Source organism: Neopsephotus bourkii, unplaced genomic scaffold (assembly GCF_033783945.1).
Source record: "Neopsephotus bourkii isolate Nb327-2 ecotype Australia unplaced genomic scaffold, CSIRO-AGI_Nbou_v1 NB_1025, whole genome shotgun sequence".
Taxonomy (NCBI): domain Eukaryota; kingdom Metazoa; phylum Chordata; class Aves; order Psittaciformes; family Psittacidae; genus Neopsephotus; species Neopsephotus bourkii.
Window position 1 is genome coordinate 87,428 of NW_026901514.1, and position 15,073 is coordinate 102,500.

Here is a 15,073-nt window from a genome sequence, read left to right on the forward strand (position 1 = left end):
GAAGGAAAGCCGTGGGCTGCCTGCTGGGACACCCTTTCTGCTGGAGCTGCACCCATGTGGGGCTGAGGAGAGGGAACGGGGGCAAAGGACCGAAAATAAACGGGAAACGGGGCAAAGAACCGCAGGAATCGGTCCCGGCCGAGATGTTCAGTGTGCGATGAGGTGCGTATGGCCTCCCTGGTGGTCTAGTGGTTAGGATTCGGCGCTCTCACCGCCGCGGCCCGGGTTCGATTCCCGGTCAGGGAAGATGCTTTTTCTTCTCCCCATTCTGGATGCCGTTTTGGGGAAAACGCCTTTATTTAGCGATGGGTCTTGTTTATACTTTTGTAGGTGTTGTTTGCTACTTAGAAGTTTCATTTAATACGGGTAGCAGCGAGAAGTGTTTACCCAAACCGTGCAAAAACGCGGGAGAGGTTAGCAAGGCGATATTTGCGGGAAAAAGAGCAATAATGTTGATAATAAAACCTAATACTCCCAGAAAAACGATATAAGAAGGGGGGGGAGGGAGGGAAAAGGGAGTGTTTCTGCCCGGTTTCGAACCGGGGACCTTTCGCGTGTGAGGCGAACGTGATAACCACTACACTACAGAAACCCTGATGGCAGCGTTGCCCACGCTGCCCGAACCCTGCCTGCACCCTGCCTGCACATAGCCCTGCATAGGTCGAGCCCCGAGCCCCTGCAAACCTTCTGCAGCGGACACTCCCAAACCCACCTTATTTCGGAAGTTGTTTAGCTGATTTTAGGAAAACCACCCGTTTAACCGCCGAGAAGTGCAAAAAAAAAGACCTGAATTCGGTCAAAATTAAGCGAAAATATCCCTTTTTGCATGTTTCCCACTCCACTGTGGGAGAAAACATATACTTAATATTTTGGGTTTATAATGACCCAGCCGTGAGGTGGTTTCTGACGGAAGCAGCGGCGCGAAGGGGAAAATGATGGGGTTTTAGGAAAAAAAAAAAAAACAAAACCAAAATTCCGGCTGTCAGGAGTGGGATTTGAACCCACGCCTCCACACGGAGACCAGAATTCCCAAGTGCGGGAAGGCAAAGCCTTGAGTCTGGCGCCTTAGACCACTCGGCCATCCTGACGGCAAGGAATTGGGGCTGGAAAAGGAAATATAGGGATGCTAAAAACTTAAGTGCTTATTAAATTGCAGGGTTTTTTTCCTTTTGAGGTTTTATGGTGACTGTCAGAGCTGGAGCACCGAAAAGTCGGGAAGTGCTTGAATTGCATTTGAATCGTGGGGGTGGGAAAAGAAATAACCGCCCAACGTGGGGCTCGAACCCACGACCCTGAGATTAAGAGTCTCATGCTCTACCGACTGAGCTAGCCGGGCACGCACAAGCCTTTCTTCTGGCCTCATTTTGATGCGGGATTCGGGAGGTGTCAGCCCCTTGCGGGAGTGGGAAAAAACACCTCAGGAGTGAAATTAAATGCTGCGGAATGCTTCCCGCTTGGATGAATAATATCCAAGCAGCAGAAGACGGAATTCCGCGTGAATTCCTTGGGAAAACTCCTTTATTGTTATTGTTTCTTTGTTCCACGCGCGTATTGGTACCCAACTGGGGTTAAGGATGGGGATGCGGGCGGGGGGAGAGGGGCGCGTGGTGGGTTTCTGTAGTGTAGTGGTTATCACGTTCGCCTCACACGCGAAAGGTCCCCGGTTCGAAACCGGGCAGAAACAGCCGTTAAGTAGACTTTTTTTTCTCATTTTCATGAATTTTGTACACCCATATTCCTCCAAATTCTGGAACGGCAGTGCTTGGGGAAAATCTCTATAGAAAGCACACGCTGCAGAAGGGAATTTGATTTAATTTAGTCTATGCATTAATATCTTCCTTGGGGACACACTGCTAAGCCCCACCAGGCGACAGGAATATTATTCTCGCAGAATAGCTCATCTGTTCTAATTTCGATGGATCTGGAATTGTCTTTTTCTAGGGGAAAAAAAAAAAAAAAAAAGAAAGAAAAGCAGAAGTAAAGCAGGCGTGGGAGGGAAGTTTTAAATTCAGCTTAATTATAGGAAAATTAAGGCCTTTTCCCTGACCGGGAATCGAACCCGGGCCGCGGCGGTGAAAGCGCCGAATCCTAGCCACTAGACCACCAGGGAGCTGCTTTTTGAGGTGTATTTTACCAATCCTATCATTTATCTCTGCACATCTAACAGCCCCCAAATCCCATTCCGCAGCCCCAACGCTGCCGCCTCCCAACAGCCCAACAGGAGCCGCTTTTTTCTGTCCACGGAATTAATCAAAATTAGCAAAAAGTCATTAGCTATAACAAAATAAACTTAAAACTGTCAAATTTAATCAAAACTGTTGGGGACAAGCGCTTCCAGCGCTCCCTGGTGGTCTAGTGGCTAGGATCCGGCGCTTTCACCGCCGTGGCCCGGGTTCGATTCCCGGTCAGGGAAAATTGCTCTAGAAGCGCCTGTTTTGTTTAAAACACGTTATTTTTCCTCCCCGGGGTCCCGCAGGACTTTTCTGGCCACATCCCACAACAAGAGCTCGTCTTTCTTGTCCTTCTCAGTGTGAACGTCCACAAAAAATACTCATTTTCTAACGCTAACAGCAAATTTGAGGGGAGTTCTATTAGAAAAGGAGTGGGAGAAGGTGGAAAGAGAGACCTGGGTCATCCTGTCACCAGTGGGTCACCTCCATCGTCCCATATCCCGTTTCTGTAGTGTAGTGGTTATCACGTTCGCCTCACACGCGAAAGGTCCCCGGTTCGAAACCGGGCAGAAACATCACTTTTATGGCAGTGTTTGGGCCATTCAGTGTGGGGACAGTGACAACGGAGTGTTATTTAGCTCTGGTTTGGCCAGCCGGAGGAGGGACCTTGTCTCTGCCCCTTGCAAAGCAATAGCTGGGGATTCCTACTCCTTTTGGGGCATGTTCATGGTGTGTTTTCCCACTTAAAAAGCAGTTTTAATGAGGAAATTCTCCCTGGCTGTCGAAAGTAGGGCAGTTTGGTCTCCCTTGGTTATGTCCATTGCTTTGACCACCCTCAAGACATCACGAAGGTGGCCCAGATTGGTGTTGGCAAAGGGAGAAGGATAGGTTCTTGTGGTTGGTGGTCTTGGAAGACAAGCGGGGGGGGAAGGAAAAGCAAAAGAAGGAAAAAAGGGGCTAAAGGATGTGGGAAAAATCCCTGGGAATGGGGGAAATTCCATGAAACTTTTGCCCTGAATTCCCACAAATACGAGCCCCCAGAGGGCTCTTGCTAGGTTTCTGTAGTGTAGTGGTTATCACGTTCGCCTAACACGCGAAAGGTCCCTGGTTCGAAACCAGGCAGAAACACTTCTTTTAGGGGGTTTTCTACCCTCTTTTCTACCTCTCTCCACAACGTGCTTCTACAGACGCTGATGTAGTCCTGGAGATATAATTTAATGGCTATTTTGGGGAGGGTTTGAACCTGAGAGCAGTGGATGGGATGGGATGGCTGCTCCATCTCTTCTTTTACATCTCTAATCTTTCACTGTTTGCTTTCCATGTGGATAGAGAGGAATAATTTGCATTTACCCCCTGTTGCCTCAGCATATCTCACCTTTTTCCATCACCAACCGAGCTAGGGATAAAGAAGACCCCTATAGAAGTTCCCCATAGGTCCCTATAGAAGAGCCCACGCTGTTCCTGCCTGAGCTCACTCAAAAGGACACCCCTGCTCCCACTGCCCCTTTATCTCATGTGGAAAGACCAATTGAGGGCACTAATGAGCATGAATTGTCTCACCTCGGACCGCACCGAGCCACCCATGCCCTGGAGCATTTACCCTTTTGCAAGCTGTTTTTGAGGAGCATCTACGCATGAGCATGGCTGATCCACCCCACGGGCTGCATTCCTGGCTGGCCTTCAACCCTGCCTGCCCTTGCCTGGGGTGGGAATTATCCGGTGCTGGGGGTTATCTGCAGAGCACGGAAAGGTTCTTTTGCTGTATGATGATGAGCAGCTCGGTCCTGTCCCTGCATGACATTGGTGCTGTTCCTGGGACTCTGCTATTGCTTTCCCTTAGGTGTTTCTTAGCTTCATGGTTCAGCTCCATTCCTGCATGTTTTACCCAAAGAGCTCATCCTGCTTTGCTCCAAACCAAGCTAACTTTGCTCCCTTCCCCCCCAACACGTTCTGCATCCATGCATCCATCCGTCCCACGAATGCGCTGCGATCAATAAGGCTGCGTGGAGGGGGAGTCTCTGCAGTCATGCATTCCTGCTCCTGCATGGAGTTATTTGTTCTTGGGACATGACCTAGAATAGCAGCCAAACTCTCAGGCTCCACACTCCGTTAACCCTTTGAGCACAGCCCGCTGGTGCAGGAGCTGTGTAGCTGCTGCCAGAGCTCTTTGCTCTTCCTGTTTCTATTCTTCTGTAAGCTAAGAGATCCGTGAGCACTGGTTGGAGAAAGAGCCCTGTGGGATTCCTGAACTGTGCTCAAACACGTGAAAGGTGCCTAAAAACCGGGAAAACCCAGAAAATTCTCATGAACCCCAAGGATCAGGCTGATCCCCTTGTAGCAGCATCCCCATCCACAGCTCCGCGTGTGTTTTATGCAGAGGTGCCCGTACTCTGCTCCTTTACACCCTTCAATCCCACCCAAGAAACGGAGGATTTGGGGTCTTCTGGGGTGTTTTCCACCCAGTTGAATGCGCTGAGATGAACGGCTCCCCCACACCTCGCGTTATACCGGGGGTTAAAACCGAGCCTTGCAGCTCCCTGGTGGTCTAGTGGTTAGGATTCGGCGCTCTCACCGCCGCGGCCCGGGTTCGATTCCCGGTCAGGGAATGAGCTTTTTAGGGTGTTTCTTTTTGTACTTTCGGTTTTAATTCTCTGTGCAATGCGCATAACCCCCACCCCCACACTCCTTTCCCTGCTGCCGGGTGCTGAGTGTGGCCGGGTGGGACTTGGCACAGGCGGAGGAATAACGCAGCCCTGCCAGGATGGAGCTTTTCCTGCAGCCTTTTCCCTCCGGAGATGCTCCCGTTCCAGACCCGCGCTCCACCGCGCTGGGTGCACCCAGGCCGCTGCTCACAGGCTGCACCAGCAGCCGTTATCCCAGCGCCCGGCTAGCTCAGTCGGTAGAGCATGAGACTCTTAATCTCAGGGTCGTGGGTTCGAGCCCCACGTTGGGCGGTTGCTCTTTTCCTTCTGGGTGAAACTTCTAGGGTGGTGTCACGGAGTATGCAGCACCAAACTGGGAGACAGCGTGGGTAATGAGGGCTGAATCCCAACAAACCCAGTGGCATATGGGAGGTGAGGTGGGCTTCCTTTAGCTTTGAAAGGTGGAAAGATGCCCTTTTATCTGCCTTCCTCGTTGTCCTTTCCATCACTTCTTTTACATTCTCCTTCAACCTCTAATGCTGCAGAGTGATTCCAACCTGCTCTCATCTCAGCCCCCCGCATTATGCTGTTTATGGTTGCTTTGTAAAGCAATCTTTGAGCCTTGTAAACCTCTCCAGACTAGAACTGGGTGATAAAGAGGAGCCAAATCCAGCCCCACGTGAGCAGCAGGGTGCAATCTGCTCACAAAGCGCCTGATAAGTCCCAGGAAATCCCCATTCTATGGTTTAGGGCACAACACTTCTAAAAACGTTGATGTAATACCCTGTTTTCTCACGTTTAATGCCATAGATTGAGGCATCCTTTGTGGTTTGGACCAAAGCCTTTTGCTCAACATCCCATGTAAGAGCAAGGTGAACAGTGCTTCAATGAGAACAAGCTGAGCTTTGGCCTGGGCAAGCATTACACCCTGCTTCTCCCCAGGTTATCCAGACCAGGACGTGCATCGAACCCTGTCCTCAGGGAACCTCCTCCTCCTGCTTGGTTCTGGCTGCCTGGAGCTGAGCTTCATGCTTGAGGACATGTAGGTATTAGTGCTGCCAGCACAAGAGCAGCTGCGTTAACACTGGGTTGGGCTGGTGCAGGTGAAGCCAAAGGACTTGGGAGCGAGCAGGCAGGTTCCTTAGGGTCCTGTCCATCAGCCAAGGCCATAACCACAGAGCTTCAGCCTGGGCACCGGGTCCTCTGCACAAGGGGAGGTCAAGGAGCCTTGGCCTGGCGCCTGTGATGGATGAGGCCGTGTCCATGGAGGAGCCGTGTTTGCCCAGGTGCGGGCAGCTCCATTGTTCCCACCAAACAATGGCTTCCGGGGTCGTTCAGGTCCTGGCTCGGCCCTGAGGAGGGATAAAGGCAGCGGGGACCGGAGCCGGGGGGAGCTTGGACCACAGAGGGGAAGCAGAGCCTGGTAAGGGACCTTCTCTTTGGGGTTCGGTTTGTGTCTCCTGGCGCCATCCCAGCACACCCCAAAACCTCCCATTCATTCGAACCCCCCTGTTTCTATACCCATAAATGGTGGGGTTTGCTGCATCAGCATCTGATGGACCCTTTTGGGGAGAAAAATGGTGGAAATGGGGCATTTTAGGAGCCCGGCTAGCTCAGTCGGTAGAGCATGAGACTCTTAATCTCAGGGTCGTGGGTTCGAGCCCCACGTTGGGCGCTTGTTTTTATTTGCCCCCATCTGCCTGGGTCTGGGGGCAAGATACTGGTGCTGTGTCTAAGCAAGAGGTGGGGGCATCTAAGGATGTATCCCTACTCATTTTGCCTCAGAGAGGGCACCACAAACCCCTGTGCCCTGAGGGCCTGCTTGGTTCCCCCCCCCCACAAAGGCTAATCACTGAGGAAACTCATTACAGGGACTAACAAAGCACCCGAGCCACTCTCATCCATAGGTAACGCTGTGCTGGGAGAGCAGGATCCATCCCTTTTCCCAAGATGAAGGTGCTCTTCGTGGGGCTGACGCTCGCTCTGTGCATTGGGGTTGGTAAGTGGAGGGGGGCATCACTGGGTTCTTGTTCTGGGAGGGAAGGGGACACTTGGTCCCTTCCCTGGTGAGCTCCACATCTCCTCCGGGGTGCCCCCATGTCATTGTAGGGGTGTTTGAGGCAACAAACCCTAACCCTAACCCGATTCCATCCCCTCTTCTCTGTCTGCTGCAGTTGAGGCTCTTCAATGCAAGGTCTGCAAGTACAAGATCCCCTTCGTGGGGTGCTTCCGGGGCGCAAATGAAACGACCTGCGAGCGGAGGGAGAAATGTGCCATCATCAAAACCTCCCTGGGTACGACGTGGGCCCAGAGCCACCCCTTCCCTTTGGGCAGGGCCTTTGGGGAGCTCGAATGGCTCGCGGGATGGATGCTGGCATTGACTGGTTCGGGTGGGAAGGGGCCTTAAAGCTTCCACCTTCCACTGGGGCAGCTTGCCCTGGTTTGTGCTAGTGCTGCCCCCCTCTTACATAGCCCCTCTCGCAGGGAAGGTGACCCTTTACTACCAGCAAGGCTGCACCTCTGCCCTGAACTGCGGCCGGGCACGGGCATCCGATGCGGAATCCCGCCTGACATCCCGGTATTCCTGCTGCGAGACCGACCTGTGCAACGAGGAGTGGGATGAGGAGCCCACAGACTAGCCCGGGGCAGCGCGGTGCGGCCGGTCCAATGTGAGCTCCCCAGCTGATCCCGAAGGATTCCCACCCCGCATCCGGACGGTGGGATCCTCAATGTGTGTCTGGCCTTGGCTTTTCCAGCTCAAGCAATAAACCCGCAGGTTATAACCAGCAGCTGGGCCTGGCTCCTGGGTGCTTCCCTTCTCCTATTCCCAGCTCTCCAGACTCAGCATTCCTGCGGGTCTGGAAGCAGCTCGTGGCCCCTGAACATAATCCTGCAGCTCAGACCCCAAGGGCAAGCCAAGGTGCTTCCTCCCACTTTGCTTCCCATTCGTTTTCCTGCAGTGCAGGGCTGGGGTTTTCGTTGCTGGGGACTTTGCATAAGGGAAGCCAAGAGGAGTAGGGGATGTGTGTATTTAATAGGTGTTTATTTCACCTGTGCAAGGAAACACGTTTAAGGTTGTGTTTTCCTTGTATTCCCCCCCTCTTCCCTGCTGTTTTGGGTGTCCCAAGCTCTCCTTACCCAAAGCCACCCGTGCTCAGTGGGATTTGCCCTGCAGGAGATGTTTCTGCCCTTCTTTGCCCCTGATATGAGCTGGGATCTGAACCACTCATTGAGGGCTTCGGAGAAGAGAGGAAAAGCTTCGCTCCTGGAGCCCTGCGGAATGGGAGCCGGGGCATTGGAACGGGTCTGGGCTTGGGGACAGGTGGAGGGAGGTGCTGGAAACGTTATCCATGCTCCGGGCAGGGAAAAGCGCCTGGCACAGGGGAGGAGGAGGAGGAGGAGGGAAGGAGGCCGGAGGGTGCCAAGGATGGATGCAATGGGGGAGGGCAAGGCCTGGTAAGTGAGATGGGACCGGGGGGGGGGGGGGAATGTGACACAGGGGACAAGTGCGGCCACCGCAGGCTGGGGAGGAGCAGGAGCTGCAGCAGCACCGAGATGTCGGAAGCATCCCGGGCTCCATGGGCTGCATCCCGCTGGGAGCCCTCAGCCTCCCGGCTCGGGGCCCCCACCAGCACCTTCTCCATGCAGAGGGTGGGACGGTTCGGGAGGATGCCCCTGTCCTATGCCTCTGCTCCCAGGTACGTGGGGTCAGCAATGGGGGGCTATGGGATGCACTTGCCCGAGTGTCCCAGGGCTCTCTGTCCTCTTTATCCTATCCCCACTTTGCTCCCCTGCTTTTCCCATTGCCCCTTCCTCCCGTGGAGGGGCCTCGTTCTCTTTCCCTGCTGTTTCAGCATCCCTGGGTAGAGTTTGGGTTTCTCTCCAGCTCGTAGGCCACCACCTCGTCCTTTTGCACCGAGTTGTTTCTCTGGTGCAAAATGCATGGATGACCTGGGGAGAATGCATAGTTTGTGTTTGCTTACAGATGAGGAGAAATGGAAGGTGGGAGAGAGCAATTCCCCTTCTATAGGGAGAGATGTGTGTATGTATAAACATGTATTGATACATCTGAGAAGGGCGGTGGGCTTTCCACAGTGGTGGAAATGGTGGGCTGCAGAGAAATGGGATTTGGGAAGCCCCATCCCCCCCCGCTCCATCTTGATATATGGACTTTGCATCCTTGTGTATTCCCTTTCTCCTGTTGCTTTTTATGGCCCCTGTTGAGCCCTGGGGCTCAACCAAAGCATCCTGGCTGAAGCATCGAGGGCAAAGTGGGTCTCTAATGGGAGCTCAGATGGTCACCTGGACCAAAGCCTGGAGCAGCTGCTAAACAGGGCTCCGAGCTTGCATTTAGCACCGGGTCAGCCAAAAAAGCAGCAGGAGCCAGACCTGGTGGCTGCATCCCAAAAGGACACCCAAACGGGCCAGAAAGGACAGGGGGAGCCCGGGATTTGCGAGGGAGCAGAGGGCAGGATGCGTCCCTGCTTGTGATCCCCTCCAACTCTGCGCTGTCCCCAGTGGCGGGGTCTTTAGCACTGGTTTAAAGAAACCAGATACAGCACAAGTGACCTCGGAGGCTCGTTCCTGGGAGAGGAACGCCCACAGGGGGCTGGGTGCCAGGCATTCATGCTCCCGGTGCTGCCCTGCCGCAACCAGTCCTTGCCTGCAGGAAGGAGGCCATGGCCGCGGTGTTCCTGCCCGGCAACCTCCAGGATGAAGCCACTTGCTCCGTGTGCCTCGAGTTCTTCAAGGACCCGGTGTCCATCGAGTGCGGGCACAACTTCTGCCGCGCCTGCATCATCAAGAGCTGGAGGGAGCTGGAGATGGACTTCCCCTGCCCGCAGTGCAGGGAGGTTTTCCAGCACAGGAGCTTCCGCCCCAACCGGCAGCTGGCGAACATGTCCGAGATCATCAGCCAGTTCACGCTGCGCGGGGCCAAGGGCGCCGAGGAGGACGGGCTCTGCGGGAAGCACCGGGAAGCGCTGAAGCTCTACTGCAAGGACGACCGGAGAACCATCTGCGTGGTGTGCGACCGCTCCCGCGAGCACCGCCCGCACGCCGTCGTGCCCGTCGATGAGGCGTCCGAGGAGTACAAGGTGCGTGGCTGCTGCCCCCGCTGCCTCCCCCGCTCCGTTGCGCGATGCTCAACGGCTCCGTGAATCCTGGCTTTCCAAAGCCCTGGGAAAGCCTCCCTCCTCCCTGCAGCTTGGGGGTCAGGCAGGAGGCTGGGAGAGGGTTCCCTTCGTGCGAGCTCCTGCGCAGCGGCGCTGGGCTGGGGCCAAGGCGCAAACACAACCTGCGGGCACCCTCCTTATCAGCAGGGCAGCGCCTGACGCCGCGAGCACCCACGTCTATTCTGGGGCTGGGCGAGCATCCAGAGATGAATCCGAGTCGGTTAAAACGGGGCTGAGGTTTGCTTGTGCCAGGAGCGAAGGCGGGGGAGGCAGCAGGGGGTGCGAGCAGCGCCTGTATCCTGCGCTGGCATCCCCCGGTCTCCTTTCTGTGTCTGCTGCACGTGTGGGAGCTTGTGCTGGGGTTCAGGGTTCAAATGTGGGTGTCTGGGCTGAGGCAGGGCCTGCACCCCCTGTTTCCAGTGCAGTCCCGCTTGTCCTTGAGCACAGCAGGGTGGATAACGCAGCGAAGGACAGGAAGGGACCCCAGAAACAGCCTCTTCTTTCTGTGTTCCCAGGAGAAGATCCAGGGCCGCTTGGATTTCCTGAAGAAGGAGAGGCAGGAGCTGCTGGAGTTCAAAGTGAACGATGACAAGAAAACCCAGGAGCTCCTGGTGGGTGCCCACAGCCGGCGGTGGGGAGGGAGGTCGAGGCTGGAAGGGTTCGAAGCAGCATCCTCCTGTGGTGTCACAGGGGCACAAAGGGCAGGGTGTGAGGGTCTGGTTTTGAGGGCCTGGGGGGGGGGATCTGAAGAGTGAAGCAACCAAACCCATTCAGTCTTGTCCATGCTGCCAAAGGGAGCAGAATGTGCCCATTTCCCCCAGGCTTGGTCTCGGAGGAGGTTGTTGATCTCTTTGTGATGACAGCACAAGGAGGAGCTGGGTGTGAGCAGAGATAAGGAACAGGTCACAGCCAGGGAAGAGCGGGGGTTTACATGAGAATAGAGATGCCTCCAGGGGACGACTCCAAGTGGGTTCCTCTACACTGCCCCTTCTCCCAGTTTGGGTGGTGGGACCAGCAGGCGATGACAGGGGCTAAGGAAACCTCTTGGTCACTGATCCCCAACTCTGCTTTAAGCGTGGATTAACTCCCCACCAAGATAAAGAGAGACAAAGGCAGGTAAAGGAAGCCTGTGCCTAGTGTAGGAGAGAAAACCCACCTAAGATCTGCTGCCCCAGACATGGGTTGGTGCCCTTTCCCTGCAGCTGCGATGGCTGTTTGTGGCCTTTGCTCTCCATCCCCATCACGCAGCCACCCCATGCAATGATGCCGGTGGGTCTCCCATCCCCATCCCCATCCAAGTCACTGCACCAGCCCCTTGCCCCCTTCATCTCGCTGCGTTTGCTGCCCAGGAAACCATCGCGAGCGAGCGGCAGAAGCTGCTCTCGGAGTTCGAGTGCCTGCGGCAGTTCCTGCACGACCAGGAGCACCTCCTGCTGGGGCAGCTGGAGAAGATGGAGAAGAGCATCGCCAAGAGGCAGAATGAGAACATCACCGACCTCTCCAAGGAGATCACGCTCCTCAACAAGCTCATCACGGAGCTGGAGGAGAAGATCCAGCAGCCCACGCTCGAGTTCCTCAAGGTGAGGCGCTGGCTCTGATGTGAGCCTCCAGGGCTGAGGAAAGGCCTTTCTCCATCCCTTTGAACGTGGTTCTGGGTCCTGTTAGAGGTGTTCTGGGGATACATGTGCTTATGCCCCCCCATCTTCAATGGGCACTGTCTGAGATGCACCATGAGCACACAGCAGCTCTGGCTCAGGGGCATCCTGGATGTGCTCTTCATATCCAACAGCCTCTAATCCAATTTTCTTCCATGACTTTGGACCTTTGGAGCACCTATAAATTCCCATTTCAAGGTGTTGAAAGCTGAATTAGACCCCCACAAATAGATCCTTACAGCAAGCATCTCCTTTGTGAGCTGGCCACAGGCCTTGCAAGCTCATCAATGTCCACTCCTCCAGGCTTGGAATGGAGCTGGAATCCAGAGCCCATGGAGCTGGGCTCAGCAGGACAAGGCTCCTCGCCAGGTTTTGCAGTCCTGGCTGCAGAGGCTTGGCCAGGCCCTGAAAGCAGAGCTGGGTTTCAAGTCCAGATGAGCCATTAACCAAGCTGGAAAGTATGAGGGAGGGAGCAGATGGGCTCCAGGTATTGATTGCACTGCAAAGAAAGAAGCTGGAGCCCATCCAGCCCCTCCTTGTTACCCAAACTCCCCTTTGCAGCTGAAGTGGGGCTTGGAAAGCAAACCTGAGCTGCCCATCCCAGGAGCAGGTAGTCCTGTCCCCCGTCCCATGGTAAGAGGCCGATGGGGACCTTTTAAGTGGCCATGTGTTGATTGTTCTGGTGCCCACATTGATCCCTATGGGGTTAAACGCCCTCCTCTGTCAACATTTGCAGGTGGTTTCAGGACCTGGCCATGGGTGAGCACTGGTTCCACGTGGCCTTTGCTCGGCTGCTGCTGTTGTTCACAGCCCTCACCTGGAGCAGTGCGGGAGCTTCGGCTTTTAAAGCCCATGCTGGAAACCTCATTCAGCTCCAGGGCCCTTTTCCCCTCCCTGGGCTTGGCTTTGAGTCATGTCCAATGTTCTCACTATGGTTTATGGGTTTTGCACCTCCCAGCCTAGGCCACACCACGATGCAACGGGCACAGAGCTGGACTGTTTGTATGTAGCGCTATTTGGAAAGCTTGGTTCCCCCCCCAAAGTGAGATGTGGGGGGGCCGTGGCTTTCCAAAGCTGGAAGCAAAGATCTGAGGCATGGATCCATGCTTGTTGTTGCAGCCCTGAGGGATGAATGTCTCAGCTGGGTTTAGTGGGGGGATGTAGCATCTATTGCACGAGGATTTCACCGGCTCTCTCTGCTTCCTTTCTAGGATGTAATGAGCATCATAAGCAGGTACGGAGCTCTCTTCTCCCCCCTTTCATGTTTTCCCCCTCCCAACACTGTTTGGGGTCAGTGCTTGCAGTCCAGGTGCCAGAGGGAGGCAGTCAGCTGCAGATGGGAACGCAACAGGGGAATAGGAATGATCTCCTTACTGCTTTGCCTTCTCCCTTTGCAGGAGTGACGATGTGAAGTGCCAGAAGCCTGTGCCCGTGTGCACGGACATGAAGATGCACATCTGCAACTTCTCCCTCAAGACCGTGGTCCTTGAGAAGGTCCTGAAGAAGTTCAGAGGTACATGGAGGGGAGCGCGGGTGTTTGAAACAGGCCTTTTCCAGGCGTTGGGATAAGGGATGAGGAGCACTGAGGATGCTGTGGGTGGCGCGAGGTCCCTGGCCATAGCACTGGAATAGGAGGGTAGATCAGGCTGCACCGGGGGTGTGCATGAGCAGGAGATGTGCTGCCAGCCCAGGAGCTTGTTAAAGAGGGAAACCCGATCCCGATCCATCATTTTCAGTGCAGCAACCTCCGGGTTTCACACCTTGGAGGCCGGGATTCCCAAGGCAACCCCTTGCAGTAGCGCGGCAAGGCCACAAGATGGTCCTGATGGATTTGGGGAGGCACCAGGGCAGGGTAAACGAGGTTTAACCAAACCCTGCCTCCTCCCCGTGCCCGCAGTCTTCGGTTATTTAAAGCTTACCCAAATTGCCCTTTATTTAGCAGGAATTTCCCCATTACGGGAGCTGGTGTTGCCCCATCCTCAGCTCTCGCTACCTGCCACGTCCCCTGCTAGCGCTTTGCTGCGTGTAAAGGGTCCCCGAGCAGGGGGGTTTGTGCTCTCTCGGTGTCACCATTGCCTCGCTTTGTCTTTTCCTTGCAGACAACCTGCGAGATGAGCTGGGACGAGGGGAAAAAGGTAAAGGGAAAAGCTTTCAACCGCAGCGCCCCGGAGCAAAGGCATTAAATTGGGGTTGTGTTTAGCAAAGACGTTAAATTGGGGTTGTGTTTAGCAAAGGCATTAAATTGGGGTTGTGTTTAGCAAAGACACTAAATTGGGGTTGTGTTTAGCAAAGACACTAAATTGGGGTTGTGTTTAGCAAAGACACTAAATTGGGGTTGTGTTTAGCGAAGCCAAAGAGAAGAGTGAGGGAAGAAGGATAAAAGCAGAGGACAAGAGGTTTCCTCTTTTGGGTTCATTTCTTCTCTCTCCACGATGCTCAAAGGCAGTTGTGGGTCTCCTGAACCAGCTCTTGGTCCTCATTTAGCACGATTCACTTTGCTGTGTTGCCCTTTACCGGATGGTGAGGATGTGAAAAGGGTGATGTGGATGCTCATCCCATCCCTTTACCTGCAACCTTCCTCACCCACCTCTAGGGAGAAGGAGCGCGTTTGTTAGCACCTAAAACAACTCCTCTTATAGCACCCCAAAGCCTGAGGCTTCCTGCAGAGTCAATGGCGAGAGGAGGCCTCTCGAGCACCTCCGAGCCAAGCCAACGTTGAAACTTGGCTTTCCTTCCCCACAGGCTGCCCGGGGAGCTGAAGAGGAGCAGTTGTTGAGGTTGGGATGTGGTGCTTGAGGTTGGGAAGTGCTTCAGCCCCCCCCAGCTCAGGCTTTCCCCTGTCCCCGTTCTCCCTGAGTTACCCCTGTCCCTGCTGTCACCAACAGAGGACCTGACCCTGGACCCCGACTCCGCAAACCACCTCCTCATCCTCTCAGCCGACCTCAAGAGCGTGCGGATGGGCTGCAGGAAGCAGGAGCTGCCCGACAACCCCAAGAGGTTCGACACGAACTCGCGGGTGCTGGCCACCACGGGCTTCCAGTCGGGACGCCACTACTGGGAGGTGGAGGTGGGCGCCTCGGACGGGTGGGCTTTCGGGGTGGCCAAGGAGTCGGTCAGGAGGAAGGGGCTGACGCAGTTCTCCCCCGAGGAAGGGATCTGGGCAGTGCAGCAGAACGGGGGCCGCTACTGGGCCGTCACATCGCCGCAGCGCACGCCGCTGTGCCTCAGCCAGAAGCTCACCAAGGTCAGGGTCTACCTGGATTACGAAGGGGAAGAGGTTTCCTTCTACAACGCCGAGAACATGCAGCACATCTTCACCTTCAACGTGGCCTTCCAGGAGAAGGTGTTCCCGCTCTTCTCCGTCTGCTCCACCGTCACCTACATCAAACTGTGCCCATGAGGCTTCCCCGAGGACCCAGCTCTGTGGTCTT

The 15,073-nt window shown here is 55.0% G+C and overlaps 2 protein-coding genes and 12 non-coding genes across 15 annotated transcripts in view; 10 read left to right on the forward strand and 4 right to left on the reverse strand.

Annotated features, from left to right (window-relative positions):
- Nucleotides 1–15,073, forward strand: part of POLR1H (RNA polymerase I subunit H) — an 87,047-nt gene that overhangs the window by 5,794 nt on the left and 66,180 nt on the right. The window contains exon 1 of one of the 2 annotated variants that reach the window (XM_061360415.1): nucleotides 8,636–8,639. The exons of the other annotated variant lie outside the window; for it this stretch is intronic. The gene's annotated coding sequence lies outside the window, so the exon portion shown is untranslated. Of the gene's footprint in view, nucleotides 1–8,635; nucleotides 8,640–15,073 lie in introns of those variants that run through there. 2 annotated transcript variants of the gene reach the window in all.
- Nucleotides 175–246, forward strand: TRNAE-CUC (transfer RNA glutamic acid (anticodon CUC)). The gene has a single exon. It is a non-coding gene; the product is annotated as a tRNA-Glu (tRNA).
- Nucleotides 520–592, reverse strand: TRNAV-CAC (transfer RNA valine (anticodon CAC)). Its single transcript has one exon. It is a non-coding gene; the product is annotated as a tRNA-Val (tRNA).
- On the reverse strand, nucleotides 981–1,088 carry TRNAL-CAA (transfer RNA leucine (anticodon CAA)). The gene is made up of 2 exons: nucleotides 1,051–1,088; nucleotides 981–1,026 (listed from the first exon to the last, which is right to left on the reverse strand). It is a non-coding gene; the product is annotated as a tRNA-Leu (tRNA).
- Nucleotides 1,264–1,336, reverse strand: TRNAK-CUU (transfer RNA lysine (anticodon CUU)). The gene has a single exon. It is a non-coding gene; the product is annotated as a tRNA-Lys (tRNA).
- TRNAV-CAC (transfer RNA valine (anticodon CAC)) lies at nucleotides 1,612–1,684 on the forward strand. The gene has a single exon. It is a non-coding gene; the product is annotated as a tRNA-Val (tRNA).
- TRNAE-UUC (transfer RNA glutamic acid (anticodon UUC)) lies at nucleotides 2,039–2,110 on the reverse strand. The gene has a single exon. It is a non-coding gene; the product is annotated as a tRNA-Glu (tRNA).
- Nucleotides 2,342–2,413, forward strand: TRNAE-UUC (transfer RNA glutamic acid (anticodon UUC)). Its single transcript has one exon. It is a non-coding gene; the product is annotated as a tRNA-Glu (tRNA).
- TRNAV-CAC (transfer RNA valine (anticodon CAC)) lies at nucleotides 2,674–2,746 on the forward strand. The gene has a single exon. It is a non-coding gene; the product is annotated as a tRNA-Val (tRNA).
- Nucleotides 3,227–3,299, forward strand: TRNAV-AAC (transfer RNA valine (anticodon AAC)). The gene has a single exon. It is a non-coding gene; the product is annotated as a tRNA-Val (tRNA).
- Nucleotides 4,706–4,777, forward strand: TRNAE-CUC (transfer RNA glutamic acid (anticodon CUC)). The gene has a single exon. It is a non-coding gene; the product is annotated as a tRNA-Glu (tRNA).
- Nucleotides 5,053–5,125, forward strand: TRNAK-CUU (transfer RNA lysine (anticodon CUU)). Its single transcript has one exon. It is a non-coding gene; the product is annotated as a tRNA-Lys (tRNA).
- On the forward strand, nucleotides 6,416–6,488 carry TRNAK-CUU (transfer RNA lysine (anticodon CUU)). The gene has a single exon. It is a non-coding gene; the product is annotated as a tRNA-Lys (tRNA).
- The window catches only part of LOC133215984 (E3 ubiquitin-protein ligase TRIM7-like), a 7,274-nt gene continuing 56 nt past the window's right edge, over nucleotides 7,856–15,073 (forward strand). The window contains exons 1-8 of the mRNA XM_061360380.1: nucleotides 7,856–8,511; nucleotides 9,483–9,909; nucleotides 10,503–10,598; nucleotides 11,337–11,567; nucleotides 12,854–12,876; nucleotides 13,040–13,155; nucleotides 13,742–13,777; nucleotides 14,528–15,073. The exon at nucleotides 14,528–15,073 is cut by the window's right edge and continues 56 nt beyond it. Coding sequence (XP_061216364.1) covers nucleotides 8,279–8,511; nucleotides 9,483–9,909; nucleotides 10,503–10,598; nucleotides 11,337–11,567; nucleotides 12,854–12,876; nucleotides 13,040–13,155; nucleotides 13,742–13,777; nucleotides 14,528–15,042 — 1,677 coding nt within the window. The 5' untranslated portion in view covers nucleotides 7,856–8,278 and the 3' untranslated portion in view covers nucleotides 15,043–15,073. The remainder of the gene's footprint in view (nucleotides 8,512–9,482; nucleotides 9,910–10,502; nucleotides 10,599–11,336; nucleotides 11,568–12,853; nucleotides 12,877–13,039; nucleotides 13,156–13,741; nucleotides 13,778–14,527) is intronic.